This window comes from Tachyglossus aculeatus, chromosome 13, assembly GCF_015852505.1.
Source record: "Tachyglossus aculeatus isolate mTacAcu1 chromosome 13, mTacAcu1.pri, whole genome shotgun sequence".
Taxonomy (NCBI): Eukaryota; Metazoa; Chordata; class Mammalia; order Monotremata; family Tachyglossidae; genus Tachyglossus; species Tachyglossus aculeatus.
Genome location: NC_052078.1, coordinates 20,537,941 through 20,554,539, shown reverse-complemented (window position 1 = coordinate 20,554,539; position 16,599 = coordinate 20,537,941). Strand labels below are relative to the sequence as shown.

At 43.8% G+C, this 16,599-nt stretch overlaps 1 protein-coding gene across 1 annotated transcript in view; it reads right to left on the bottom strand.

Moving 5' to 3' along the window:
• The window catches only part of C13H10orf67 (chromosome 13 C10orf67 homolog), a 60,882-nt gene that overhangs the window by 39,322 nt on the left and 4,961 nt on the right, over positions 1-16,599 (bottom strand). Inside the window, exon 5 of the mRNA XM_038755947.1 lies at positions 7,687-7,839. Coding sequence (XP_038611875.1) covers positions 7,687-7,839 — 153 coding nt within the window. The remainder of the gene's footprint in view (positions 1-7,686; positions 7,840-16,599) is intronic.

Genomic DNA, 16,599 nt, shown 5'->3' with positions numbered 1-16,599 from the left:
TTACATTCCTTTATAGTAACCGTTAAAGCCATTCAGTACATATTTTCAATGCTTTATGGTACTTTTTCCCTAAAAATGAAATTTTAGTTCACCCTTCCGTTCACCTTTTGGCTGGCTCTGAACTCATTTTTAAGGAGGAACATCCACCTAAATGCGGAAAGCATTTAACAAATTGGGACGTTTTGTTCAAAACGGAAGGAAACTCAACTTTGGAGTCATTAGTTGGTATTCTTGCCCGACATTGTCCAATTCTAGGCTCTTCCAGGATGTATTTACGGGATCAAAAGGCCTTTTAAATAACTGAAACAGGCCTTAATAGGCTTAAGCATTAGTTCTTCTCCCCCCCTGGCAGAATTGGAACGTCAGCAGCTGATTGCACGAGGAGCCAGCCAGTCATTATCACAAACTAAACAAGGGCCGAGTTGAATTAATCAGGTGGAGTGTCACATTTTAAAGTGGTGATTTAATACCTACCCCAGTCTCTTTATCTTATTGCGTAGGAGCCCCAACTCGGGAAAAACAGGAAAAAAAAATTGGTTATTTTCCCACCTAGATCAATTTAGAGCGGGGGTCTTGGCTGGGGTGGGCTCTAGCGCCACCATCTGTTGCGAACAAGAACTGCACGTCATTAGCGATTCAGTCTCCTGCCGCAATGAGGACACTCATTAGCAAAACGAACAAAGGGATAGTTCTCTAGAGCTACAGTCATCTGTTACACTTTGAGTGGCAGGTTTTGTGGTGGAGTTCTTGCTCCCATCTGCCCGCAGCAGTAGATTTTGGCTTGCTTAAAACCAGGAGGCTTTAAACTAAACCGGGGGAGCCGAAGAGGGTTAGGATGTGGGAGGTTTCGACCCCATTCGGGCGCCAGTTGTTTAGGCCGGTTGGCTTAGCATTATTCTGGGGCTCATCTTTCAAGGTTATGACATTATAAAGGAGGTTGAGAGTGATTTTTTTTTAAGTTCAAAATGAATGAGCTCAGATGGACGGCTCTCCTGAATCTGAATGGATCTTTATTCGCCCATGGCTGGGGTTTGAACCCTAGGCCTGGTTGATGACTCCCAGTTTTCAGAAACGCCTTCCACGCCCTGTGCGCCGGTTCCATCTCCATCGATCCCAAACCACCCTGTTGGGGCCAGGAAAGGTCCTAAAGAGCAGGTGCCGTTGGCCACGTTGGGGGGTGGGGGTCGAGGGGGGGAGTCTTTAAGAGCCTTCTCAGTCCCCCTCCCTCCACAACTGCCACAGAGAGCAGTCGGGCATCTGAAAACCCCATTGGGGGCAGGGTGGGGGTTGCCTGATGTATGCCCGCTGCCCCTGACATCCGTACAAGCGAGCAGGTGCTCTCTCAGATGAGTGACAGCCAGGGAAGCAGCCCACTGGGGCCAAGCGGTCCTGGGGAGCCGTCAGTCCTGAATGACAGCTCTGTTTTGGAGCTGTCAGCCAGGAGTAAAGACCCAGTCTCCGAGGGGGGTATCTCCTCCCCCTCTTGGGGTTGGTAAGAGGAGAAAACACAAGGGAACACCATTCGAGGGAAAGCCGAAGCCTCCTTTATTTCCCAATTCATTCAATCGTATTTATTGAGCGCTTACTGTGTGCAGAGCACTGTACTAATGTCTCACTACCCCCTTACACACACACACACACACACACACACATACATCTATATCTATCTATCTATATGTATATAGATAGATAGATATCCTCTGCCCTCTACCTTTTCTAGAAGGTTAGCTAAAGATGCAGGAAAGAGGCCCCACATCCAGAACTGGGCAACTCCTCACTTTTCCTGATAGCATTCCACACTAAGTGCTAACTCTGTGGGCAACAGGGACTTAGTGTCCCATGCTAGGTTTCTAGATGGGGTAAAGCCAACATTTTCACCCTTACAGAAGTTTGGGCTGCTTCACCCATGCCAGCACTCTGGAAGAGCTTGAGACCTTCCTAAATAGAGCTGAAGAGAATCGTAATAGGACATTGATAATATTGATGCTTTTTATTAAGCACTTTCTATGTGCTAAGCACTGGAATAGATACAAGATAATCAGATTAGACACAGCCTCTGCCACTCACAGAGTTCACAATAGGAAAATGGGTATTTTAATCCCAATTTTAAAATGAGGAAACCAAGGCACAGAAAAACAAAGTGACTTACCCAAAGTCACACACAGTCTCCTGGCTCCCAGACCTGGGCTCCTTTCTTTGGGTCATGCTGCCATCCCCATTAAACCCATTAGCTTTTCAAAGCCTGCCTGCCCCTCCCAAACTCTTCTCACCGAACCCCCAAGTCCCTCTCCTTCTATCACTCCTTAAGTCAAAATGAAATGTGGCTACGTGTATATATCCATCATGGCTCTCCAAACATCCTTACAGCCTTACTCCACTCTCTCCAAAAGACTATAAGCTCCTTGAGGGCAGGTGTCTACCAATTCTGTTGTATTGTACTGTCTCAAAGAGTGCTCTGCACACAGTAAATGCTCAATATATACCAGAAGCACTCAATATATACCACTGGTTGATTTTTCAGAAAAGCCCAAGCGTTCACACTGAGTATATGAACTGGAAGACTGTCCTAATTATGGAGTTCAAATCCTAACTTTCATATAGATATTTTAATTCCCTTGCCCCCTGGGCCTACTAAAATACGTTATTCAAAAGCAATTAGATAAAGATTTTCCCACAACATTCTCAGAGGGGTCTTATCGGTCTTAAAAAAAGAGCAGTAGATTTGGCAAGTATATAGGTGGTCGGAATATAAAGGTGGTAGGATTACAAATAAATACTGCAGAACATTTTCTCTGATACTGTGTGTCTACCACCTTTAAAAGGTGCATCTCCTCAGATTATTTAGAAATTAAACTTCAGGCACTTGGCTGTGTGTATTTTTTATACCACAGGGTGGGGCAGTTGGATAAAAGGTGACCTGGAAATCAAGCTTTCATTCCTGTCTTGTGCCAGGGATTTTCATAAAGTGACTTAGGATCTTAATCAGGAAGTTACTCTTTGGGGATTTAAAGTATTTTTTTGGTAAGGTTTATTTGATTCCCACAAGATTCCTCCTGCTCCTCCACACTATCCCAAATATTTCTGCCCTCATCCTCCTCCCAACCCTCACAACTCCAGTGTTGCTGACTGACTCCTTCCCTCCTCCTTTCCCATCTCCTTCCCCATCTCCTTCCCCATCTCCTTCCCTCTCTCCTTCCCTCCTCCTTCCCCATCTCCTTCCCTCCTCCTTTCCTTTCTCCTTCCTTCCTCCTTTCCCATCTCCTTCCCTCCTTCCCCTCCTCCAGGAGGCCTTCCCAGACTGAGCCCCTTCCTTCCTCTCCCCCTCGTCCCCCTCTCCATCCCCCACATCTTACCTCCTTCCCTTCCCCACAGCACCTGTATATATGGATATATATTTGTACATATTTATTACTCTATTTATTTATTTATTTATTTATTTTACTTGTACATATCTATTCTATTTATTTTATTTTGTTAGTATGTTTGGTTTTGTTCTCTGTCTCCCCCTCTTAGACTGTGAGCCCAATGTTGGGTAGGAACTGTCTCTATATGTTGCCAATTTGTACTTCCCAAGCGCTTAGTACAGTGCTCTGCACATAGTAAGCGCTCAATAAATATGATTGATTGATTGATTGATTCCACTCCTCTCCTTCAATCTTATTCTTTTTCCTCTTATGGGTAAATAATTTTGTTTCTGTCTCTCCTATTAGATTGCAAGCCTCTTGAGGGCATGGAAAGTGTCTTCTACCTCTGTTGTACACTCCCAAACGTTTCTCTGCACATAGCAGACCCTCCAGTACTCTCGTGCACTCTGGGTTACTGCCATCCCACTATACATGGAACCTGAAGAAAGGTCATGCATTATTGCTGACATACCCTGAGGTTACTCCCAAACACTGTGGGCATAACAATTCCATCCCGTTCTCTCCTCTTCCAAGCAAGTTTCCTTCACCCTCTCAACCAAGAACTTGGTCCCATTCCTCCTCCTTCCCTCCTTCCTGTCCCTGCTCCAGGATTTATTTATTTATTATTATTATTATTATTATTATTGAGCCAAGCACTGTTCTAAGCACTGGGGCAGATACAAGTTAATCAGATTGTCCCACATGGACACTTTTAATCCCCATTTTTCAGGTGAGGTAACTGAGGCCCAGAGAAGTTGTGCCTTGCCCAAGGTCACACAGCAGACATGTGGCAGAGCTGCGATTAGCCTGGCATTGTGACTCCCAAGAGTCACCAAGACTGTGCTCTTTCCACTAAGCCACGACATACCAATTCTGTTATAATCATCATCAATCGTATTTATTGAGCACTTACTGTGTGCAGAGCACTGTACTAAGCGCTTGGGAAGTACAAGTTGGCAACATATAGAGACAGTCCCTACCCAACAGTGGGCTGTATTGTCCCAAGTGCTTAGTACAGTGCTCTTCACACAGTAAGCACAAGATAAATATGATTGATTAACTGATTGAGAGGGTCCCAGCTAGGCCCCGCTTACATTTTCCTTCTCTTTTTTTACTGATAGGAGCAGATGTTTGACCAGGACATCGTGTTAAAAAAAAAATCCTTGAGGTTGGGAATGGGGAGGCAGGGGAGAAGGAGGCTGAGTTTGGGATGCATAACGAGAGACGGGAGGGATTTACAATGCCATTTTTACTTATTTGAAGGGCTCAGACATCATGTTGGGGCTGGTTCTAGGATGAAATCAACCAAATTGCATGCACGTCTGTGGGAAAATGTTACCTATAGTACAGCCATATCGTCAAGTGACATAATCCTGCTGTATTGTATGGAATGCCTATGGTACTGAATGATTGATTGATTGATATAATGAGGCAATCTCCTATTGGTCTCAACTGTTGTGGAGGAACAGAAACATCCTTTGACAACACTATAAGGTGTGGGCAGCACTATTTAGGAATGTGCTGCTCATTTCCTCTGGGGAAAGGTTTATTTTATGGTATTTGTTAACTATTTCCTGGGTGCTAGGCACTGTTCTAAGCCATGGAGGAGATATAAGCAGCGTGGCTCAGTGGAAAGAGCCCGGGCTTTGGAGTCAGAGGTCGTGGGTTCAAATCCCGGCTCCGCCAACTGTCAGCTGTGTGACTTTGGGCAAGTCACTTTAACTTCTCTGGGCCTCAGTTCCCTCATCTGTAAAATGGGGATGAAGACTGCGAGCCCCCCGTGGGACAACCTGATCACCTTGTAACCCCCAGCGCTTAGAACAGTGCTTTGCACATAGTAATGCTATCATTATATAAGCTAATTGTGTTTGACACAGTCTGTGTCCCAAATGGGGCTTGCAGTCTGAAGCCCTGTTTTACAGATAAGGTAACTAAGGTACAGAGAAGTGAAGTGGCTTGTCCAAGGTCACACAGCAAAGAAGTGGTGGAGCCAGCGTTAGAACCCAGGTCCTTCTGACTTCCAAGCCTGTGCTCTATCCACTAGACCACGCTGTTAGAAAGTGGCACTACTCTTTGACAGAAATTCCACTACATTGTCTTGAGGCCGACGGAGACTCTTATCAGCCTCAGTCCTTTAGCCTTCCGGATCGAGAACCTGCACAGAAGGATTCTTTTTAGTTTTTTTGTTTCTCTTTTATGGTATTTGTTAAGTGCCAGGCACTCTACTAAGCGCTGGGATAGATACAAGCTTAACAGGTTGAACACAGGCCCAGTCCCATGCTTGGCTCATAGGCTTAATTCCCATTTTTCAGATGAGGTAACTGAGGCGCAGAGCAGTTAAGTTCCTTGCCCCGGGTCATGTGGCAGACACTCAGCGGAGCCAGGTTTAGAACCCAGGTTCTTTTGACTCCCAGGCCTACTGTCTATCCATGCTGCTTCTCAGCAGCACTGGCGGTAGTGCGAGTGGCTTGCACGGCATCGGATAGAGATAAATGGAAAATTAGCCCATGCTAGCTAGCAGGGCCTGGAAGGAACAGAGCCAAACCCAATTTGCCGGGGAAGAAAGTTGGGGCATGGTCAGAGAAGGGGAATCTTACCACTCCCACCCATTTTAAACGGCAGGAGCACTCAGTACTATTTCCAATCAATCAATGGTATTTTCTGAGTGCTTACTCCAGCAGAGCATTGTATTAAGTGCCTGGAAGAGTATAATACAACAGAGTTGGTAGTCACGTTCCCTGTCCACGATGAGCTTTCAGTCTACAGAACTATATTGCCTATTTCATTGCCCATACTCCATTGGGCCAGCTGGGAAATTCTGATTCCTGCCCCAGAATGGTGGGATTTCCTTGCTGGGCCAGAGGTGACTGAGGAGGCATCTTATAAGTGCTCCCAAACGCAGCTGTATGCCCTCCCCAATTACAGAATTCTGCTGGAGGGGAGAGTACAATAGAGTAGGCATGATCTCTGCCCTCAAGGAGTTCACAGTCTACCTAGGAAGACAGACACTAAAATAAATTACAGGTAGGAAGTTAAAGAGTTAAAGATATGAACATAAATTCTGGGTCATAAGCACTGGGTGTGGTGGGTAGCTAAGTGCTTAAGTGGTGAACTCAAGTGCCTAGGTTGGGAAAGAGAAGGGTTAGAGTGGGAAGAAGCTCCATCCAAGAAGCCACATGGCCTAGTGGGTAGAGCATGGACCTCGGGGTCAGAAGGACCTGGGTTCTAATATCGGCTCCGCCTCTTGTTTGCTTTGTGACCTTGGTCAAGTCACTTAATGCCTCTGTGCCTCAGTTACCTCATCTGAAAAACAGGGATTAAGACTGTGAGCCCCATGTGAGACATGGCCTATGTCCAGCCTGATTAGCTTGTATCCTTCCCAGTGCTTAGTACAGTGCCTGGCACAGAGTAAATACATAACAAATGTCATTACAAAAAGATCCATCTGCAATAAACCTCACTTGGATTCATTCATTCATTCAATCGTATTTATTGAGCGCTTACTGTGTGCAGAGCACTGTACTAAGCGCTTGGGAAGTACAAGTTGGCAACATATAGAGACGGTCCCTACCCAACAGTGGGCTCACAGTCTAGAAGGGGGAGACAGAGAACAAAACAAAACATATTAACAAAATAAAATAAATAGAATATGTACAAATAAAATAGAGTAATAAATACATACATATATACATATATAAAGGTGCTGTGGGGAGGGGAAGGAGGCAAGGGGGAGGGGGAGGAGGGGGAGAGGAAGGAGGGGGCTCAGTCTGGGAAGGCCTCCTGGAGGAGGGGAGCTCTCAGTAGGGCTTAAGCACTGTGCTTAACAAATACCATAAAAAATAAACTGCAAGCAAAACAAATTATTTTCTCAGTGCCTGTGATAATCTCTTAGCTCACTGTGGGCAGGGAACATATCTACCAATTCTGTTATACTGTATTTTCCCAAGAGCTTAGTACAGTGCTCTGCATGCAGTAAGAGCTTAATAAATACGACTGACAAATTAAACCTTATGTTGTGGCAGGGAGACAGGACAATTTTGGTTCTACTTCAGAATTTATCAAATTTGAAGAACTATTAAGTGATTCAAATTGTTTCCTGGTATTGACTCTTCCTTATGAGGGGAGGGATTCTGTTATTCTGCTGTTTTGGTAGGGGCCGGGGGGGGGGGTTCCTCTTTGCAAGAAGGGAATCTTGGTTACAGAAGTCCAAAAGATCAGAATAAGGAAAATTTCCATAAGAAGTTTGGTTCTATTCCCCCTTAATTTTCCTCTTCTAACTTACCACTTTTGGGCATTCATTTTCCTGATAAATTAGTATTTCTTCTTTTAATGATTTAATTAAAGCGTCTTTCTCTTCAAGCTTCTTCGTCAAAACGTTTATCTTGACGGCGAGCACATCTGTGCCCGCCGCTTCCTCATCAACCTCAAAGTACTTCTGTAAAAAACAAATTACATAATGGAAATACAGATAAAATTAACCTACTGCTGTAAATATTCAGGCCATTCAATGTGACATACCCACTTTTTGAATAATTTTCAGACTTAGAAATATATTGCATATAAGCATATTCATTCTCATAAATTAAACTTTGATTATAGTATGCTTCCGAAAGCTGTGAAAAGCTGATTATCTGAACTAATTGGGATAGAGGCTAATTTGGATAATTAAAAAATTGGATACCTTAACATATTTGGTTATCTTGAAGAGACATTCAGCCAGGTTTGTTCAGTTATCTGAACTTTTGAAAAATCATCTGAACCTCGAGTCCTGATGCATCATGAGCAAGTAGGTGTGCGGGTTAGCCTGTGAGTGATGGTGTGCATGAGAAAGCATTCATACATGTATCATTCATTCATTTCATTCATTCAATCATATTTATTGAGAGCTTACTGTATGCAGAGCACTATACTAAGTGCTTGGGAAGTACAAATTGGCAACATATAGAGACGGGCCCTACCCAACAACGGGCTCACAGTCTAGAAGGGGGAGACAGACAATGAAATAAAACATAGTAACAAAATAAAATAAATAGAATAGTAAATATGTACAAGTAAAATAGAGTAATAAATCTATACAAACATATATACAGGTGCTGTGGGGAGGGGAAGGAGGTAGGGAGGGGGGGAATGAGGAGGGGGAGAGGAAGGAGGGGGCTCAGTCTGGGCCATGGCTGATATCAGTCTGGTATCAGTGGCCATGGGTGAAAGTGCCTCTCTGTGGTTTGGGGTGGGTGATGGTGACAGTCTGTGAATAAGGATGAAATAAGAAAGGGACTCTTTTTTCAAATGAAAACTGTAAAAGCAGAGACAGGAAAGGAGCTTAATTTAATCTACAAAGTCAGGTTGGAGAATGGGTCGTTCTGCTTCCATATTGCTTTGAAGGTTGCCCTGATCTTAAGGGCTCAGAAATACAATTTCTCATGTTTGAAAGTTTAACAATAAAAGAACTTCCATGATAATTCCCATTAATCAACCCGTCAAACAATCAATGGCATTGCTTGAGTGCTTACTGTGTGCAGAGCACTATACTAAGCGCTTGAGAGAGGACAACGCAATGGAGCAGGCAGACATGTCCCCTGTGCACAGGTAGCTTACAGTCTAGAAGGAGAAACAGGCAGTAATATAAATAAATAAATTACAGATATGTACATAAGTGCTGTGGGGCTGAGAGTGAGGTGACTATCAAGTGCTAAAAGGGTACAGATCCAAGTGCATAGGTGATGCAGAAGGGAAAGAGAGGCGGGGAAAAGAGGGCTTAACTGGGGAAGGTCCCTTGGAGGAAATGTGATTTTAATACCACTTTAAGATAGGGACAGTGATTGTCTGGCATATGTGGAAGGGGAGAGAGAGAAGCAGCATGATGTAGTAGTGGACAGAGCATGGACCTGGGAATCAGAAGGTCATGGGTTCTAATCCTGGCTCCACTATTTGTCTGCTGTGTGACCCTTGGGTGAGTCACTAACTCTTCTGTTCCTCAGTTTTCTCATCTGTAAAATGGGGAATAAATATCTGTCCTTCCTTCTATTTAGACTGTGAGTTCCCGGTGGGACAGAGACTGTGTCCAACCGTACTATCTTGTATCTACCCTTGTGCTTAGTACAGGGCTTGGCACATAGTAGGTGCTTAACAAATATTATTATTACGTGCCTAAAATTAACTCCTAGCTTAGAATTCATTCATGCCAAGACAAGTGTTCTGGTCCCTGGGTCAGCTAGGCATTATCTCCTTTCCTATGGTGCCCACGAACCAGGCTGTCATGGGAAAAGATTCTCCCGCATCTCAGTGGCCTGTCTGCTGTCACTGGTTGCACTGTCTCCTGCCTCAGACTGTAGGAGGGCCTGGTTAAAGGCTACTGAACAATCCCTTGAACAGGGCCCAGTGAGGGATCAAACCATCACATCTTCCAAACCAAACCAGGCCTTCCTTGGTTGTATTCTCTTTCAAAATGCAAACCATGAACAGCCCTGAAGCTTCGGTGCTCCACAGGAGAATTTATAGCAGCCTCGGAAATGGTTCTCAAAAAACCTTGTGCTTAATTGTATTTAACTTCACCCTTCTTCAACCCAAAGTAACTCGATGCAATTTTCTTCTACTGACTCTTCTCCTGCCTCGCCATCTCCTTCTCTTTCCTCAGTCCACCAGGCAGCGAAGGCCCATTAATTTCCACGCAATAAATGTATCCTTTCCTGTCCCTGTTTTGTTTGAGAATTTATAGCAGCCTCGGAAATGGTTCTCAAAAAACCTTGTGCCCAATTGTATTTAACTTCACCCTTCTTCAACCCAAAGTAACTCGGTGCAATTTTCTTCTACTGACTCTCCTCCTGCTTCGCCATTTCCTTCTCTTTCCTCAGTCCACCAGGCAGAGAAGGCCCATTAATTTCCACACAGTAAATGCATCCTTTCCTGTCCCTGTTTTGTTTGGTGTCCACAGGATTCTTGGTTCGTGTCTCCTCCCAGACCTAGAATCCCATGAACACCAAACAAAATGGGAGGAGGAAAGAGAGGCAGAGTGTACATTTCATAGCTTACAGACTTTGATATACCGTCAGAAGGTCTTGAGGTTAATTATTTAAATGACTCTCCGAGGAAATCAATTCTTTTTAGGCACGTAGTAAAACATGAAAACACGCCCAAATCAATGAAATGTAACACTTTGTTGGAAACCAGTTCACTGCCAGGTGGATGTGGTCAGCTGACCATTTCGGATACCTATCGATTCTGAATTAAGGAGGTGTTATTTTATACATGGGTTTTAAGTAATCTTTGGAAATGATCAAGTGGGTGTAGAAAGGGGATTTTTGCATCAGCAAGCACTGTCAGTGAAAAATTCTGAATTTTTTTTGAAAACATGAGAACCTCATGAGAAGCAATGTGGCCTAGTGGAAAGACCATGGGACTGGGAGTCAGAGGACCTGGGTTCTAATCTAAGCTCTTCCACATATCTGCTGTGTGACCTTGGTCAAATCACTTAACTTCTCTGTGTCTCAGTTACCTCATCTGTAAAATGGGGATTAAGACTGTGAGCTCCATATGGGACATGGACTATGTCCAACCTGATTAGCCTGTATCTACCCCAGCACTTAATACAGGGTCTGGCACATAGTAAGCACTTAAATACAATTAAAATACAAGAACCTCAAAGGTTCTTGATCCTGAAGGCTCAGGACTGAGGCCAGAAATACTATAAAACAAACAAACAAAAAGACCCATCACCCTTCTCGGAAGTATGCTACTAACATATATTGGTTTCACAGACACAGAGATTTACATGGTCCGTGGTCAGACTTTTGAGCTTTCACTGCCAATTTAAATTCTTTTGGGTTCAACAAAAAGGTGACAGTTTCAATTCGGGAGTGCTGGACAGAATCAGAGAAGAAACAGCAGAGGAGCCACTTGTCAGCAATGTGGCCAGTATCAATGATACTAAATTGGGTTACACTGATGTAACTGATTGATTCTCCCGCTGCTGCTGATAAATCTGGGTTTTCACTTGACAAGATGGGGATTCTTAGGTCTCTCCACAAAAGATGCTCCTGAGTAAGCCCCCCTGTTCAGTTTCACAAATGAGCATGAGTGAAATGAATATGTGAAAGATTTGGAATCGATTACCTGTTTGTTAATCCAGAATTTTTGGAGTACTAGAGACCCTTGCCCCAAAAACATTTTTGTGGAATTCCTCCTGCAGCGAGTCCTCGGTCGCATTTAACAATAAAGGATGTTTTCAATTATAAAACAGCCAACTAGTGGTGCATGTAAGTAGATGTATACATGCATGCATGCATTTATGCATGTGTGTAGGTGCATCCATATAGATTATGGCCTCCAATTGGTTACAGTAGTAGTATTAGTAGTAGTAATGGTATTTATTAAGCACTTACTACATGGAAAGCACTGTACTAAGTGCTGGGAAAAAAAATACATGACTTAGATATGGTAATGGTTCCTTCCCCTCGAAGGAGCTCACAATCTACGAAAAAGGAGAGTGGCAGGAAGGCAGATACAAATACAAAAGACAGAGGTCGACAGACATGGAGAAGCAGCATGGCCCGGAGAAGCTTCATGGCCTAGTAGAAAGGGCACAGGTCTGAGAGTCTGAGGACCTGGGTTTTAATCCTGCCTCCTCCAATTGCTCGCTGTATGACCTTGTCACCTAACTTCATTGTGCCTCAGTTCCCTCAACTGTAAAATGGGGATTAATTACTTCTTCTCCTTTCTACTTAGTCCGTGAGCCCTTGCGGGACAGAGACTGTGTCCGACCTAAGTAACTGGTATCTACCTTAGTGCTTAGAACAGTGTTTGACACGTAGTAAGTGCTTAACAAACACCAGGAAAAAAAGGAGCAGAAGGAGAAGCAAGCTCCTCCCAGTTCACACCAGCAGTCTCAGAAAGACACAGTTGTGGTTACGGCAGTGATCTCAATTATTCTAAAAGTTGAGAAGGTGGTTGCCAACTGCTATTAGCTAACAAGGTGCACACGGTAGAACATTTCTCCAGCAACAACCCAGGCTCTTCCACCTAAGTCAGTTTTTTGGCAAAGTGATCGATAGCTTGTGGCCAGTAATTAGATGATGTTACGAATTTGTGCTAATGTTTACTCACTCAAAGTGGGTTTTAGGGGCATGTTTGTCTGGTGCTAAAAACATTGCCAAATTTTACAGCCTCAGGCAAGCTGGTGTTTAGTGGCCCTTGGTTGAAGAAGAAAATCGCTTGCTCAGCAGTTGTTCTGCTCTTTAAACGGCTCCCCACCAGGACAGGGAGGAAGGTGAAAATTTGCCTGTAAATTATGGAGAGATCCATAATGTCCACAAGTAAAAGCAATGTAAAGTATGATCAGAAAGAAAAAAGACCTCAATTTCAGCATGAGCAACAATAAAGATGTTTTACCTTGGGTAAAACTTAAAGGGAGACTGGTGATTTTGTTAATTACTCTTTGGAGGGATGACAAAGCAATTTATTTCACAAAAAAATGGCAAAAGAAAAAACAAAAACCAAGCCTCCAACCTCTTCCTTTCTCTTCTGTTGGCTCAATGGCCCCTCTAGGCAGACTAAAGGAAAAATGTATTGCATTAGTAACTAAATGCAACATGACCTTTGCTTGTGGCAGGCACATTTCAGCCCTGGAATTTCAGAATATGTCTTTTGTAGGCATTGTAATGATTAGATTAATATAGGGAAACTTGGAGTGCTACATAGGAGAGTTCAGGTGACAGATTGAATTTTGAGTTTTCTTATTCTTCTGACTGCTGGAACTGAAAAATTGTGAATCAAACGTTCAGCTGATTGTTCACTAACTGTGCAGACCTCAAGGCACTTGACATGAAATGCCTAATTCAAACTAAAAAAATCCAAATACCCTTTCCTAGAGTGATTGAGTTTTCTCTCAAGAAAAGAAAGGAATTATTGATAGTTTTTATCCCATCCACCTCTAAAAATCCTTTCTCTTGACCCATATATTTTCCACTTCTAATGCCTTGCCTTTCCCACTGATTTTCCCAGATCAATTACAGCTATCCTACAGCTGTACATACAGCTAGGTGTTTCTATTTCTAGAAACAGAACACTTACTTCATGAAACCAAATGTGGTAGCATTAGGTTGTAATTATAAAACTGCCTCACTACACTCTCTTCTTTTTCACCTGCAATTGAAACCTAACGATTTCATAAAAGAATTGCTTTTGTAGGAGAGTGGCAAACTGATAAAGGGAAACTCACTGTCATGGAAATTTTGCTACCGCTAATCTTTAATTCAAGTCTCTAGAGGGCAGTAGGATGTAGCATGGAGGTTTTGAGAAAAGGAAGAAGAATGCATGGGAGACATTTTCATTTTTTGCATTCCAAAAGAAATTTCCTTACAATGACTTTGGATTTCCAGTGAAGGTTGACATCTGCTTCAGTTGTTTCAGCATGCAGCATTTTAGCTGCCTGAAGCCTACATCTCAGGGAATTCATTGCACCGCTGCTCCAGAATCCGCAGAGATTCCCAATTTGCTCCCAACTGTTGTTTCCACAAAACTGCAGCACTGAAGCCCCATGTTCAGTGTGGGAGCCGCAGGACCCAGTTTTATGGTAAAAGGAGGATGAGGCTCTTAGGGGAGGAAACCACCCTGTACCGAATGGTGAAGCCACCCCTTTTAAGTATTCCTATCAAATAATTGGTAGGGAGAATCCTCCACCCATTCCAATTTCCTGTCCCACTCTCTCTTGCACCTCTGAACCCAACGATAATCTATCACATCCCTAAGGCAGCAAGCTACGGTCACCATATTGTGGCCCAGGCACTCCCATGTTATTTTGATTTTAATCCCCTCTCCCTATGCCTTTCTTAGCAGTCCTGGATCGAGATGCATGTAGTGCGTTATGGAATGGAACACTTGGAATTTCTCAGGGGACTGACACCTTTCAACATCCCTGCCATTCGTGATCTGATGTTGACGGGGCAGGAGAGAAGGTCAGTCTTCAGAAGAATCTGATCCAGGATCAAGGTCAGTGAGGGGCACTAAACGCCACACAGCTCATTGTGCACTGTGTTGGACAGGCATTAGAAAGGAGATGCGGGCGACAGCAGGGCACGGGAAAAGGGTTTTGGGGGTCAGGTGGTATGGCGTCCCATCAGGAGGGGCTATTTGTCCGTGCGATGCAATATGAGGCTGTTCTTTTTGGTAAAAACAGAAGCAACAAACAAAATTAAAAGTTGTGCCTCTCTCATCCACAAAACAGTTGAATTTTGGTTGTGAGGGAGGAAGTCTGGGGACACAGGAAGGGCTGGGCAGGGAGTAGGATTTGGAGACAAGGAACTGTCTGGCTGGGGGAAGTGAGTGAAGGGGAATGCTGAAGCAGAAGAATAGGCAGGGGCAGGAATAGGGAGGGAGGCAAGTGCTGCAGAGGAAGGAGATGAGGGAACACACTGAGAAAGGGGTGGGTCAGCAGAAGGTGACCAGATGCTCAAATATAAAAGGGGCAGGCCCAGCTCCCTCTTAAAGTGCTACAGGACACATTCATGTCTAGAAAGACCTAAAGAAAAAATCATGGTTGGCCAGTCAGTCAGTCGTATTTATTGTGCGCTTACTGGCTGCAGAGCATGTACTAAGTGATTGGGAGAGGACAATACAAGAATAAACAGAAACATTCCCTGACCACAACAAGCTTACGGTCTGAAGCAGCGTGGCTCATTGGAAAGAGCACGGGCTTTGGAGTCAGAGGTCATGGGTTCAAATCCTGGCTCCGCCAATTGTCAGCTGTGTGACTTTGGGCAAGTCACTTAACTTCTCTGGGCCTCAGTTACCTCATCTGTAAAATGGGGATTGAGACTGTGAGTCCCAAGTGGGACAACCTGGTCACCTTGTAGCCTCCCCAGCGCTTAGAACAGTGCTTTGCACATAGTAAGCGCTTAACAAATGCCATCAGTATTATTATTATTATTATTATAAGAGGGGTTGGCTGGGATGCATTTCAGCCAATGGGAAGGGATCACATAGGAAAGAGACTGTAAGTTCACTGTGGGCAGGGAATGTTTCTACTAACACTGTTGTACTTTCCCAAGTGCTTAGTGCAGTGTTCTGCACACAGTAAGCGCTCATTAAGTACGATTGATTGATTGAGAAATGGGGTGGAGGTGGAGAAAAGGGTGATGAAAGGTCAGGAAAAGGGAAGAATGCAGTCGTCTGGGCCCTGGACCTGAAGGGTCTGATAAGTCTCTAAATTCCACTTCTTTTCTTGTTCCGTTACCCTCCTTTCTCATTTTCCCTTTTCCCTTCTCTCTCTCCTTGTCTATTTGGCCCTGTCTCACCCTACTTAAGGTGTACAGTTATCTGGTCACTGTATGGTAGTAGACGTGAAGTGGTTTGGAGTGTGAGGTAAAGGAAAGAAGCCAAAGTTAGCCCTGCTTCTCTCTCAATCAAGGGTATCTATCGAGAGCTTACTGGGTGCGGAGCCCTGTACTAAGAACTCAGGAGAGCACGCTAGAGTGAGTAAAGGCGATCCCTGACCTCCAGAACCTCTGTGAACCAACCCCTCTCTCAACTCCCTCCTTGGTCCTTTCTCTTTCCTCTTTCAACCCCTCCCTGGTTTGGCCAAGATAATTATTTTGGAGGGTAGTAAATGTCCATCTGTGGAGAAACTTCACAACCAGTATTTTAGCTATAATTCCAAAATATTAGAAATCTGAGAAATGATCTTGAATCAGAAAACAGTGACATTTTGCACTGGTCAGATGATGGTAACTAGGTTCAGAGTTCTCACATCTGCATTGAGTAGTGATAATATTTATTAAAGGCCTGCCAAGTATTATGCTGTAGGGAAAGATACACAAATGAGAATGAGACACAAACTTTGGTTTTCAAGGAGCTAAAAATCTAGTGCAAATTACTGCTAATATGTACGATTAGCTTGAGGAATAACTAAAAAGAAATGATGATCTAAAGCTCCTGGAGACAATAAGAGCGCACAAATTAAAACAGAGGAACTGTAAATATTTTAGCATCAGGTAACTTTTGTTATGGCATTTGATAAGTGCTTACTATGTGCCAGCCACATGGAGCTCACAGTCTTAATTCCCATTTTACAGATTAGGTACTTGAGGCACAGCAAAGTGAAATGACTTGCTCAAGGTCACACAGCAGACAAGTGGTGGGATTAGAACCCAGTTCTTTCTGATTCCCAGGTCCATGCTCTATCCACTAAGCCACACTGCTTCGC